The sequence below is a fragment of the Anarhichas minor genome, unplaced genomic scaffold (genome assembly GCF_050575085.1).
Source record: "Anarhichas minor isolate MPS153535 unplaced genomic scaffold, ASM5057508v1 ptg000021l, whole genome shotgun sequence".
NCBI lineage: Eukaryota > Metazoa > Chordata > Actinopteri > Perciformes > Anarhichadidae > Anarhichas > Anarhichas minor.
In genome coordinates, this window is record NW_027466467.1 from 10,798,822 (window position 1) to 10,813,366 (window position 14,545).

The 14,545-nt window shown below is 40.4% G+C and overlaps 1 protein-coding gene across 1 annotated transcript in view; it reads left to right on the forward strand.

Annotated features, from left to right (window-relative positions):
• The window catches only part of camk1b (calcium/calmodulin-dependent protein kinase Ib), a 34,177-nt gene that overhangs the window by 3,462 nt on the left and 16,170 nt on the right, over positions 1–14,545 (forward strand). The window contains exon 2 of the mRNA XM_076096291.1: positions 2,679–2,792. Within this exon, the coding sequence (XP_075952406.1) occupies positions 2,707–2,792 (86 nt within the window). The 5' untranslated portion in view covers positions 2,679–2,706. The remainder of the gene's footprint in view (positions 1–2,678; positions 2,793–14,545) is intronic.

Sequence of the window (14,545 nt, forward strand, 5' to 3'; positions counted from 1 at the left end):
TTTGGGGTTAAGTGTCTTGCTCAAGGACACATCGACATGCGACTAGCGGAGCCGGGGATCGAACCGCCGATCGTCTGATTGAAGGACGGCCCTGCTCTCCACTTAGCCACAATCTCATAGTCCTCAACCTCCAATCCAGACATTCAAAAGAGCCTCAACATTACAGAACATACAAAAACGACCCTATTCTTTGCATAAAAACTGTCATGTATCCTTTTGAATTGTTAGACATGGATTAGTACGCATTGTCCTACTCCAGACTATTTTCAATGAAAAGATTTATTTTTTTTTTTTTAAATCATGCTCGGTAATGGATCCTCGCTTCTCAAAGAAAGAGGCCGGCGTCAAGTTGAAGATGTGCTGAGGAATAGAGTTACAGTCTACTGTCTATTGTTTGTTTGTCCCCTACAGTAGGTATTAAAGCAACGGAGGCTCCAGTACGGCATATTTACGGCTTTTTTTAGACTAGACTTCCTCTTAACACTTCCCCTAAGCACATGCCTTTGCATGCTGTTTCATCATGTCAAGTTTAGAGATACTTCCTTTTACTTTGGTTGCTTTAAATGGCATGCAAAATGCAGTGGAGGAAATGATGAATGAGATCAGGTTAAATGTTCAGCTGTACCCTTTGTTCCTAATATTTGCGGTTACATTGTTCAGTGAGTTTATATCAGATGTTGTATGTCGTGTGTACCTGGTCAGGTTGTATGGTTTTTCACTGCTTCTTGTTTGTGATATGTCCTTCTAATCCATATCCAATAACCACACACAGCTTATGTGTGTGTTTTTTTTTTTTTTTTTTTTTTTTCAAACTAAACATAACACTCTGCAGCCAGCCATCGAAGTGACCGTAATGATTTCCACCTTAGATGCCACCTGCCATCAGACACTAAAGCAATGTCATCTCTCAGATACCGTAGCAGCTCTTTGGGGTTTCCATGGCGACATGTATGAAGCCGCTTTCTGACATTAGTGAAGGCGGCGAGAGGGCCACCACGTGTGTGTGTGTGTGTGTGTGTGCGCAGCAATCAGTGACTGCACCTCAATGCAGCTAGAAGAGGCCCTGTCCTATCAACATTTATTCAGAGATAAAAGCAGTGTTACGCCCACCCGAGTCTACTGCTTAATGCCACTCATTAACAATTCAGCATTTGAATAAGTTGACTCTGAACCAATATGGGAATGATTCATTGTGCCATCATCTGAAGTCTTTAACGATATTGCTGTTGTACAATCCAGAACAATACGTTGCATCATCTCACACAGACGGAGTGTGAAGTTGCCAGGCAGGCAGCAGGAACAGAGGAGGAGTGAGGCATGCTGATATGAACAGGGCTATTTTAGTCTTCCAGGTCTTAGAGTTATAGGCACTTTCTGGGTTTAGATGATGATGGCTGTGACAGCAGGGTCCTCTGATCACTCCCACTCTTTAGAGCGTGGTGAGGACAAACATCTGAGTGTTAGCTTCTTCTGAAAAAACACGAGCAAGTGAGACAAAAGTAGAATTAACATTGTTTGTGTCTTTTCTTGACTCTTAAAGGAAAGGAGTGTTTTTTTTTATGCTTTACACCTTGACAGGATTTTTGATTTGCCCCAGTTTGTGAAGCGGCTTTGTATCACCTCACTAAAACTTGAGCATTACACAAGCTCGGTTAAGTCTCACACACACACACACCGTACACATAAGCTGACATTTAATAGACAGGCGAGCATTTGAGTTTTGGCTCTTCGAATCATCTGCGCCTCCTCAGACAGAGGCTCATCTTAAAGTGTCACTCGCATCATTGTAGGTTTGACGAGACCATTGTAAGCACCGGGATATAATGCAGCTCTAACACTGCTTGGCTGTGGTATAAAAATTGTATATTTCAACTCGTTCTTCTCCAACAACAGTCGGGATACTAGAGTGAAACTATAGTTTACTTATTACCTCAGTAGATATTGGCCATGACTTTTAGCCCTCCAGGCCATAAATTCCACGCTTGCCGATCATAAAGATTTTTGAACATGACTGACTAAACAAACAACAATGACTGTATTTACCTGTGACAAGTATTTCAGTATAATGGATGAAATCGTTTTAGGGAGGAAGCATTTAGTGCATTCTTAACTCACCTGAGACACTAGCTATTGTCTATGTAACAGACCGAACGGTTCTGCAACAGTCTGTTTGTCAAGCTGCTTGTGATATCTTAAAAATTAGGACAGTTCGTTGCTTGAACCTGAAATAGAAGTTGTCCTTTTAGCATCATGAGATTCGATTGTGCTAAACAATTAGTTACTTCACTTCCTTATGTGACCCACAGAGCTAATGCAAAGGCCAGCCACCAACCCCATAACAACGTAATGCTCACACAACAATAGGACCTGATCTAACTTGTGTCTTTTACACTTGGTTAATATTAACTTTGAATTGCCTCTGTCAGTATTTCCAGACATGACATCATGTATTGCATACTGTCAGTGTGTCATCACAACTGATGTGTGCAAACACTGTAAAAAATCCACGGATGTCATAAAAATATCCAAATGTTGATTCACTTTCATACAATCAACCATATAAGAAAAGTGAGCCGCACAATAAGTGCAGTGTTGCATTTATTGCAGGTTGGAGATGGAAACAGTTAAACTGTTGGTATTAATGAGCTTCTTCTCCTTATCCTCTTTTTCTTCACTAGTATTGTTTCGGACCGTGACACCAAGAAGATGCCACTGGGTGACGATTGCCATGCCTGGAAAAAGAAGACCACAGACGTGAAGGATCAGTTTGACTTCAAAGAGATCCTGGGAACGTAAGTTTTTGTCAGTGCCAGCGGCAAAACCACTTGTGTTTCAGCTTTGTACGATTGGCTTTGTCACACTCACAATAACACAACCGCGCTTTGAATAAAAGGTGCTTGTTTTTTGCATTTAATACGAATCAGTTAACCGTTCTCTTAGATTGATGAAGCACAGACAATTTTAATTTGTTTTGTTTCTGACCCTTTAGTGTGGAATTGAATTTTATAAATTATCATGCAAGTATTTGGGCAGATTGCTGTGTAATTGCTCAATAGACCGTAACTTGGTAGGGATGGACTGGCCGTGAATTTATTACAGCGCAACAAGACTCGTGATAAGGTTTAACGTGTCAATGCTCTAAGTATATTTATCCTGGGCTGCTCCTGTCAGTGTCCCTAGATAAACAGCTTGATGCTTAATCGGACATAACCGGCTCTAATGGGAACCTGATGTGGTGCAAGCGGCACACATTCGGTAATTGTGTCAGTGCAAAGCCAGCAGTAGCAACAATGCTGTTTTTTTCAGGCCTTGGTAATTTCATGGTTCTTAACAAATTTGCTTATGTCAATGTAGGTGGAGTGGCACAGATAAGTTTGTTTTAACGTTGTGGATCATGTGGTGCAGTGCAATTTGGTGCGTTTGTTTTGGCATGAAATTGCACCTGCATTAAATATAAACCTCTCTAAAAATTGTAAAACACAATATTTAAAGCAATCAATACAGTCTGTCCATGCTGGTTAACTATTTCCTTCAGATTCAAGTAAAATTATGCTGAGTACAGGAGGAGTCCCGAGCACCTTTACAGGTCTGGGGCAAAACTCCAAACACCATTTTTCTTGGTAATCAAAATATTTTCCATCAAATAAACAGGCTTATTTGGAAGTAGTCAATGTATGCAGTCTAATGCAAATGATTACAATAACCCTGCAGCAGATTTTCAGTAATAGAATAGTACTGCAATATTATCTATGTGAAGCTTCTAATGCTCACTTTTGTTGACACTGTGTCATCAGAAACCTGTTGATTTTCCTCTGTGTCACAGTGTCAATAAACCAGCCACAAAGCATGACATTGAGAGGCTCATATTCTGCTCCCTTCACGTAAATGATTGTAGGCAGAACACCAGAAACACCTCTTAAGGAAATACAGTTCAAAGTAAAACAGCACCGCTAATATTAAGCCTCATAAATTACCTCCACTGACACGCTTCATAAAAGTAGGAATTATTGCTGGGCCGCTGTATTAGATAACATCAGAATGCACTTATGTAATGAAGTGGTAATTCTCAAGGATCCGTCAATGGACTTTACAAAGGCACAATACAGCTAGATCTAACTAATCAACAATAATTAAAAAAATAATTATAAAATTGCTCAACACAGTGCAACTTAACTACGTGTAAAAATGAGTTTTAATTGACATCAGTTCCAGCCTTGGATTCTAGCTTCTCATTCTTTCGCCGTGTGTTTATGTCTGCATAGCTGGTGAGTGTGACACATTTGGGCGGGGGAAGGGCTGTTTTTGTACTGTGAGTAATTAGTTTTATTTCTATTTTGAGGACAAGACTTTTTGCTGTGACGATGTTCATGCGCGTGTGTCTAAAACACATACATTTAATATTACATAAATTCAGTACCACGTGATCAGTCCTGCTTCAGGCCAACATGTGTTCCTACATTCATCCATTATCTTTAACCGCTTACCCTGACAGGTCGCCAGACTTTTGCAGGGCTGACATATACAGACAGACAACCATTCACGCTCACATCCTGCAGTAGAGCCCGTAAACGAGGTCTTTGTATGTTTGTGTTTTGGGTCTTAAAAAAGGCCTGGGTCCATTTTTGTGTTGTGCAAAAATTCTTTTAATCACTTTATACAATCACAAGGTTTTCAGCACTATTCTGTATTTTTGATTGACCTGAAAATTAAAGTGTATAAATGTACAAATGTACATGTCTTGTTGCAAGACATTGGCAAGTTAAATCCCATATCAACAGAAGCCTGCTTTCTGTGAATAGTCTTGCACTGTGGAGTACTGTTGGGGTATTTTGAGTCATGTTGGATGGGTCTGTGTTGTGACTCTGCTGTTTATTCTGCTTTTCCTGGAAAGCTGTCTTAGACCTCTTCACTTTTTAGGGCAGTGTGTGTGAGTATACACTGTCTGTCCTATATTTACGCAAGTGAGCAGGAACCTACTTCTGGTAGCAGGACACTTGTCAAAACCCAAATGTAATTTGGCGCTCACAACAATAGAGCATATTCCATCGCCAAGACAGGACCATCTCTGTCCTCTTGACCTCTCCTGGGGTCCTCCTGTCTAAATGGTCCTGCTATCCATCCCACAATGAAGCGCTTGCCCAGCTTTCCCAAAATTGGCAGAAGCAATTTGGAACCCAGTTTGCTCTCGAAGAACAAATTACTCTGAGAGTGCACTGCAGTTAAGTGTAACTTTCTTTTAATCCTACTTCTCTGTTTTATGATCCTTAATCATGGGTGCTGAGTGTCATGAGACAGGATGTTTATCCAAGGTGTCCCACTTGATGCGCCTTCTACAAACACCCACATCCTTGTTAGCCCAGGATTAAGATGTGTGAACACAAGCTGAATCCAAGATTACACCTAAGCGTGTATTGTGAGTTTATGAAGCCATCCGTAGCCTCTTTAGTTATTGATGCACACAGAGTAGAAACTATCTTGCAAGCGCCTGATGAAAAGGACTGAAGTAACTTCCACAGTTACAATTATTGCAACAAAAGTATTGATGGAAGCTTACCCTCCTTCTTGTCGGTATCTATCTCTATCTCTAATAAAGGACAAATCCCACTCAAAAGAAAAGCTGCAAAGGCCAAATAATCTGCTGCCAAATTTGCAGGTGTGTTGACCAGGAAATGATTAATTATTTAAGATTTATGGGAATCTGACTCCTTTCTGAAAGCATATGACCGATAAACTTGCAAGGGCAACAGTGATCTTCAGTTAAAAGGGATGACTGAAATGACAATGCTTAATGGTATGCAACCCAATGCAGCTAGTTTCTGTAAATGTGATCCATGAAATGTTTAGATTATTTTGCTAGCACCCTGTGTATCTGGACACGAGCAGGATATGATGTACAGGTAAATACAGTATAGCAGTATCAAGCCTTATTGAAGTTGTATTAGTGTGCGAGTACAATTAATGGGTGCATACATGAACATGTCTGCCCGTTCTTCCAACGCTCTCATTGTCCTCCCTTCAGTCCTCCACCTGCCCCGGGGTTTGGTGCGGAGCTTGTTTATGTAGAGATCACCAGCTCACCGCATCACTCAGCTGTGCGCCACATTCGTTCGCAATTGCTTGGATTGTTGTCTTGGTAACAACAGGAGACACTTTCCATAATGGACTCAAACAGTCACTATGGAAACAAAGTTTTTTTGATTTGCTAATAATAATCCTCCAACGGGTGCATGTGTGTGTGCATTGTGCAAGAGATGAACTCGCTCTCTCTTTTACATGAAAACACAGAAAAGAGGACGTACAGATATTTCTCTTTAAATGTGCTCATGTTTCTAGAGCCTCCTTCATTGATATTTCATCCATGAGGGAGATGCACTGTGTGCTACAAATAACCTCATCACTGAATACCTTTTTCATCACGTCTAACACATGAGCATATTCAAATCATCATATTCAAGTATCAAATTGATTATCTTGTTTCTGTGTTTAGATGTAATAGATCATGTTATCATAAGTACACTATTACAACAAATAGTTCATACGTTTGAATATTTCTTTCAAATGTCTGAGTTTAGTGACACAAATAGTAATTATGCAGGAGCTTAAACCAGATACTAGTGGTACTGAATCCCCAGCTGCTGCCACATGTTTTTGTAATCAAAACAGATGGGAATTAATAATGCACACACGGGCAACGGCACTGTCACTGCAATCAACTCAAATCCTCTCTTGCGTTCCTTCTTTTCTCATTTCTACTTATGTTAAGCTATCCCCCTCTTCCTCTTTCTCTCTCTCTCTGTTCATTTCCTTCATGCTTTATTTGCATGAGTGTAACAAAGACAATATTGCCAAGGTGTCAAGTAATAATGAGATTAAAAAGGAGGTGTTTTTGTATGTGTGTGTGTGTGTGTGTGTGTGTCTTTCTCTGTCCAACCCAGCCCGAAACTCTGCCATCACAAATCCAGCTCCCCATCCCTGTCACCTGCTCTCGAACTGTATCCTGGTTTCACACTGTGTTGGCTGTGGAACAGTGTGTCCTGCATCCCTGTTTTTAGTTGTAGCTGAATGCTTTCATTTAACAGGGCTCAGGACACAACAGGGCCAAACCATTTATTTTCAATGACACAAAGTATAATTAATCTACTGTTACAGTTAAATTGTGGGTAACTTTAAAAACCTTTTTATACCATGTCACACATACATGCCTATCCAGACCTTCTGGCTTCCCCAGTGCTTCCCTTGGCTTTATTTCAAATATTGACTTACCCTGCGCTCTCCAGCATACGTTGTTCAGTATGTCGGCATTCAAACCTGCTTGTGGATTCACAGGACACGTATTTGTAAAAGTGATATTGATATTTTCTGTATTTTGCTGTGACTCTATTACATCACTACAGAAACTATTTTTAGCATTGCACCAATTCTACTTTCATGTCCGTCTCAAACAACTCTACCAGTTCACAGGTCTATGCCAGACAGTCATTAGGAATTAATGTACTCTGGATCTGTAAGTGCTGTTATATTGATGTAACATACTGCCAAATAAGTTATTAGAAAGATTCTTGAATTCAATAACGTAAAAAGCTGTTCTTTGTTTTGTTTTGTTGTTTTTTTATTTCCACGTTCCCACACTCGGCTGCCAGCTTCCAAGTTTCTCTACTGATGACAAATTGCACTAATGGGCCATGTTGCCTTTTCTGACATTTGAATGAATGCCAAGAGCAGCGAGGGGAAATTCTCTGCACTTTCAGCCCAGAATACATTGCGAAACACAGAGGGGATGGAGGGACGGGGTAAGGGATGAAGTGAAGGGTAGGGGAGCATGTTGTAATCATCTAAAGTCGTTACGGCTGATAGATTGGCCCCCGCCTGTTTCTGTCACTCATGTCGAACGGTGACCTAGCAGCCCAATGCGCTGGCTGGCTCTATGATCTGATGGTTGGCTTCAATTGATTTGGGAAAAGTTGTGTCTGTGTGAACGTGTGGGTGAGGGTGAGACACACAGTTTTGATTATGTTGTTCATCTGTTTTTTCTGCACTGATGGTTCAGAGTTGTTCTGTATAGCTTTCCTCCTTGTGTCTTCTTCTTGATAACCTTTTCCTCCAGTGTTCCCGTCTCTCTCTCTCTCTCTCTCTCTCTCTCTCTCTCTCTCTCTCTCTCTCTCTCTCTCTCTCTCTCTCTCTCCACCTCTATGAATGAACGCATAGCACCCATTCATCCCACATCTTATCTTTTTACAAAGCAAGGATGTCTCACACCCACAGGCTGTTATTTTTGATTTGACAGACTAAAGATGTGTTATTAAAACCTTACCATGGCATTTTTTGTGCATCACGACTTCAGAGTTGTTGCCCTTTTATCCATTTTCAGTTGATAGAAGACCACAAAAATTAAATACTCAGTTGTATTGCTTTGTAGTTTCATTAGACACGTATGCTGATGTTTCAAATGTTGGATCTTGGATCCACAAAGCTTTTTGTTGTTTTGTGATTCACAAATTATAGTCTGGGCATGGGACACAATCTGGTAGTCAAAAGAGGAACCTTTTGCTCCACTTGTGCCTGCACACTTGTGCCTCTCGGCTAAATTACATGGGTTTTAACGCTAATTCACCACTCGAGCTGAGGGCTCTCTGCTTGTGGAGTGGAAAGATTCAATAACTCAATACTGTGTGTTTGTGTGTGCACTTTTGCTTGCAGAGGCATTAGTGAAAGTCTACAAATTGTGTAACAAGAGTTGAGGCTTTGACTCTGACTTAATGTCAAATGCACTTGGATTAACTGCAGTAGATGAGTACAAGTTAGGGTGCCACTTCAACTCAAAAGCAGAGGACATTACGAGTTTTTTAAAACTAAGGATTGTGCTATAGGTTACATAAAGAATGAACATTGTCGATTCAGAAATGAGTTGTTGTCACATTTAACCAGAAACAGTTTATTATGGCCACCATTAATCAAAATGCATACTTATCCATTGATATTAGCAAGCAATCATCCACAATGTACAGTGTGTTGCACATTCTTTTCAATCGATATTCATACCGATAACATATTGCAACTGTTTCCTGATACTGATAAGATGCACGACACTTATACTTACTCTGAATCCCTATTGTTGAATTTAATTTTCCTAATTGCTGTGATGTCTATCTTCCTGATTTTCAGATATAGTGAGTAGGCAAAGCAACCTGTGACAACCGATCCATCTCCACACTATAATTTAGAGGTGCAGACACAGTGAGGAGCCCAGAGAAGGGGCTTGAGGGAATATTTAGTCCAGACCGATTTTTCTTTTATCGACTTTTATCTTCATTATTACGTGTTTGTGTGCCAAGTTAGAATCAAATGAATTCAAAATGATGATAACAAAGTGGTTCCGACAAAAGGAAATGGCCACCTTTTATAGAGCAGATGAGTCTCCCAGCATGAGAGCTGTCCCACTTCATCTATTTTTCATCTCTGTCTCTCTGTGCTTCTCTTTTGCTGTCTGTGTCCTATCTCTTCCTCGCTCCCCATGATTTACATTATATTTATATCACATATATATTTAATATTCGTTGTATTCCCGTGATATGTCTTACAATTTAACTCTTCTTTATCTTCCTTGAATCATGTCTCTGTTTCTCTACAAAGGTGTCCCACATGCACCCTCCTGGCCTGTCTAGAAATGTGTTAATAATTTGTCCTTTCCTTGCTTAGCTTCTCTCTTGTTATGATTGTGTCCAAGCTGTAGGATGAGAACAGAGCTAAGACCTTCCTTCATCAAAGGGGAGGAGGCATACAAAGTGCCCTGCACCTCAAAGCTCATGCAGGATAACATTTTACCATGTCTGCCCTTGTAATTCTGTCTCAGACATACATACTTTTAATTCAGTGCTCAGACATTATTTGTGCTCCAAAGGTGTGCAGATACGATCCTGGACCTTTTTTAAACTTGATGTTGAGCCAAGGCTTCATTACAGGAATATAAAATCAAGTAAGCTACTGATTCATTCAGAGACTAAATCACATTTATTCCGTCACTCCAGCATTCATAGCAATTACAGTTTAACTTTTATTTTTAAAAATGACAACTTGAAACAATTCCCAACCCAATCCTGAAAATCCATCCCTGCTTATGGCACCCTCAGCCCTTCAGCCCTGCCCTGACCTAATTCAAACAGAAGCCTGCGTCTCAGCACAGCACAGCTAAGCATGGCATAGCCTGCAGTTCTTGGAATACACACACACAAACACACACGCACGTATGCCCAGTCCCACTGTCTGGCCCACTTATGCATCTCCATCTGCTCACAGCAATATATACACTTGCAGGCTTGTCATGTACATCTTCCCACAGTCTTTCGCAATCCTTATAATCCCCTATCGTCCCTACTCGCCACATTACCAGCTGTCCACATATCAGCAAACTGGCTCGAGAAGACTTTCTTTGTGTTTTTTATCTCTGGTCCTAGAAATCCTTAGGGAGGCAAGTTCTTTGCTTTGCAGCTAAACTACAATCTACTTCACGAATTGGATAGTGAAATTGTTTTTGCGTGTGTGTGTTTCAAAGCAATTCCTTTCAGTAAGTAGAATTAAGTTGCATTGATCCACTTAACGGCTAATGTGTAAGGACACAATTACCTGCTTCCAACATTATCCCTCCGTCGGAATCATGTTTCCTGCGGCCTGGCATATTTTCATTCTGACATTTGGCTTTTAGCTCCATTTTAGTCTCCTGGGCAAAATGTTTGTTTTAAGCTCGCTAGATGTTTGGCATGCTTCAGCAGCTACTTGCTAAGTTGGTCTGTCTTTGATGTTAGGCAGATAGTTTATAGTGGGTTTATTTGGACTTTTTGCTGAAAAGACCGTAAAACCAACAACAATGAGCTAAACATGGCTGAGTATTTGTCTAGGGATACAGAGTTTGTACTAGAGCCTCCCTCTACTTAAAAAATAGTTCCTACCAACTAAACCTGTTCACCACAAGTTATGTGAACTATCCCGAGCGATCAGGACACTTCAAATGTATTTTTGCAATGTATAAGATCACGTCACACAACCACAATGTACATCACCTATACTGGTAATAAACAAAGTCAAGTTGTTTGCACTTTACTTACTGAGAAATGTTAAGCACTATGAAATTGTTCGTCATTCTCACCTTTGGATTTACAAATGGACAGAAGTGTTTGTGAAGTAGGTTGGGGAGGAAGAGTTGGAGGAATAGTGGAAGTCCAGTGTCACTGTCCCCATTGCCACACACCTTACTGAAACTGTGTACTGACAGTACACAATATGAATATATTATATTTCTTAATATGGTCATGACATTTCCTCTTGCTGAGCCATAGTGTGGCGTGCAGTGCACTGAGGTCTCCAGCCAAAGAACATAGTTACTGGCAGTGGCAGTCAAACATACCAGCACCATGGCAACACTCATATTAAGGGATTATAAAGATGATGGTACCTGCAGATTATATTTGTTATCAAAGTAGACTAAATTGATCCCTTTTTTATTACAATTGCAGTATTTGGGGTATATGTATTCATCTGGAAACATGTTCTGTTCAGTATGCAACCAAAACAATAATGAACAGCATAGCTTCTTATCACACGTATGTGACTTTACTCAAAACAGAATCCAAGCATATACGCTCAAAAAGCTTCAGTACCTGTACCAGCGGCTGGATTTTTACATAAAAATTGTGGCCAACCAGGCACTGTTGAGTGAAATTTAACTTCGTGCTTCCCGCACTGTATCACAAACATACCAGTCATGACCCCCAAACCACAGGATATATATTAGAATTAGACTTAAACCTGCATCAACTATTCATCACCATATAAGGTTGCATGTGTGAAAGAGCTAAAACGCTCAGAGCTGACTTTAACTGAATCGGGTGATAATTCTCTGTGGGTTTATAATAAGTTATTTAATCCATTGTTGGTATAAAAATATTTATTATATCAGCTTTAAGATCTCACCTTTTCACTAAGGGATCCAAACATAATAATCATGCTCTTAAAAGTATATGTCTCCCTTCCATATTTTATAGAAATCTATCTAGAAGTTAAATTGCTCTATATATTGTATTGGATTGTTAAATCTAGCTCGCAGTGCTTGCTTACACTAAGTTGTTATGCATTGTGTTGATTTTCAGATAAGGAGAGCGATTGTGGTTTGGTTTTGTAGATATTTTGGAGGGCCCGCAGAGCAAAGATGGTCTTTTTATGTGTCAGGTCCAGAATCACAGTTGGGTATCTCTAAGCTCTGATTGGACCAGATGGTCCTTCCCTATGTCTCTCTGACCTTTCCACAGTTACCATTTTGTCATCTGCTTGCACACTTTCTTGACCAACTTCTCAGCAGGACAGATGGCACAATTGGTGTTTGAGAAATGTGGGATTTATAGGGAAAATAAATATATGGCAGATAGTCCAGGAAGGTCTGTAGTCTCAAAACACCACAGCATAAGAGGAAAGATCCTCGTTCGTTTCTTAATATAAAATCAACATTGACTTTATTTGAGTTCAGAATCAGAACCGTTTATTGCCAAGTACATTACAAGACATAATAGAAAAATATTAAAATTGACAATACAATGTGGTAACAAGCATAACAGTACTTTAAAACGAGTATATTATAAAAGTGGCAAGTGTATTTTAATATAGAAAGGGTGTGTTACAGTAGGAAATTGTGGTACAGAAGCATGGGCCCCTGCTGAGCTGGGGGACGGGTGACCTGGTGGATGGGGTCATGGGGGGTGGGGTCAGGACTGTCACATTGTCCCATCAAAGCGACAGTAGAAATCGTTCAGCTCGTTTGGCGTAAGGTCGTTCATGGAGTGGGGGGCTTTAGGCTTGCAGTTTGTTATCTGTCTGAGACATAGACATAAGCAGAGTCACTTGCTGAGAGCTGGTGTTGCAGTTTCTCAGAGGGCTGTCGTTTAGCGTCTCTCACCGAGTTTACTTTAACACGGCATGTGTACTGTGCATGTCTGCATTGGCACAGACTCCTTTGTAACACAGCAGATGGTAACAAAGGATAAAAACTGTTTCATTAAAAGAGAAGAGACTGTAACAGCATATAGAGAGTGGGCCCTGCAAAAAGACAAGGCAGGTTGTTTTTGTCTTTTGATAATTGCATTTAAAAGTGTGTCAGTAATATGTATACGGTCTTTATTGTTGTTCTCATTGAAAATCATCAGAGCTCTGCTGTTTTTTTTTTTCTGTGTGGATGTAACCACAGAATCTTATAATGGTCTGCTAGTACATGTTTGTGTTTATGTTACGTGTCTGTGTGCTTGTTGTATCGTCATTAGCACAAATGTGTGCACGATGGCATGTGAGATTATAATTCTTTGGTTTTAAATTCCTTTTATGCACCGAGTGACACATACACACATGAAAAGGTTCCTTGTAGCGACAGAAGATAAGCGACGCCAACTGTGTATTTTAAGCACGCAGCTTACTCAGAGACTGAAAACAGTGATGTAATAAGGAGCTGAGTGATCCGACTATGCTAATATTTATTTATGCTAACATTTTGGTCGGTGAAAGTTAGGAGGCTGCTTCTTGTCCACTGTTTGTGCAAAATACAAAGTGTTTGGATTTGGAATTTGTGCCCAATAGCACAATGCCCATCACTGATATAAATTGCATGTAAATATTTACTCTGTTTGAGGCTGAGGACGTTTACATTTTGTTGCTGCCAGTCCATATTTAAACTCTGTAATGTATTCGCACAGGGAACTTCTGAGAACACGCCCCACTGTTTTGTGTGTGTGTGTGTGTGTGTGTGTGTGTGTGTGTGTGTGTGTGTGTGTGTGTGTGTGTGTGTGTGTGTGTGTGTGTGTGTGTGTGTGTGTGTGTGTGTGTGTGTGTGTGTGTGTGTGTGTGTGTGTGTGTGTGTGTGTGTGTGTGTGTGTGTGTGTGTGTGTGTGTGTGTGTGTGTCCTTTTCCTGGACACATGTCCCATGGTGGAGATAAGAATGTCGTGCAAGGAACAGGAACAGCTCGGCAAACACAGTTGTTTACCTCATAATCCAGTTGAAGCCTTCGCTAGGATTAAGCTCGCAGCAAACTCACCACACTACTTAGCATCCATCAAATATTCATCATAATCATGCTCTTCATATTTTCTGGGCCTGCACTGTGTAAGGGGCAGGGCTATTTTTTTGTTTTCTCCACTAGAAGGTCATTTTTGCCCTAACCAACTAACCTCTGTTCCACAGCTGGACACAGGCATAATCTATCGTTCAATCCTTATTGTAGTAATGTTGTGGCTCTCCACAATATAGTCTGTTGAAAGGATGAGTGGGCGGATGAGAGAAGGGAAGCGTGTGGAAGCATTGTCTTCAGTAGTGTTTTTCTATCAAACTTAAAATTGAGCATGATTATATTCTCCCTCCTCTTTCTCATCACAATAGTAAGCTGTCGTTTTAGAAAGTGACATTGGCAGTAGAACTAAGCAGATCACTGCCAGCCAATTGCGTAATATAATTATTGCTATCACGCACAGAATGAACATCATCATAGGCAAAAGGGCCTTGTTTTATGGAGTGTA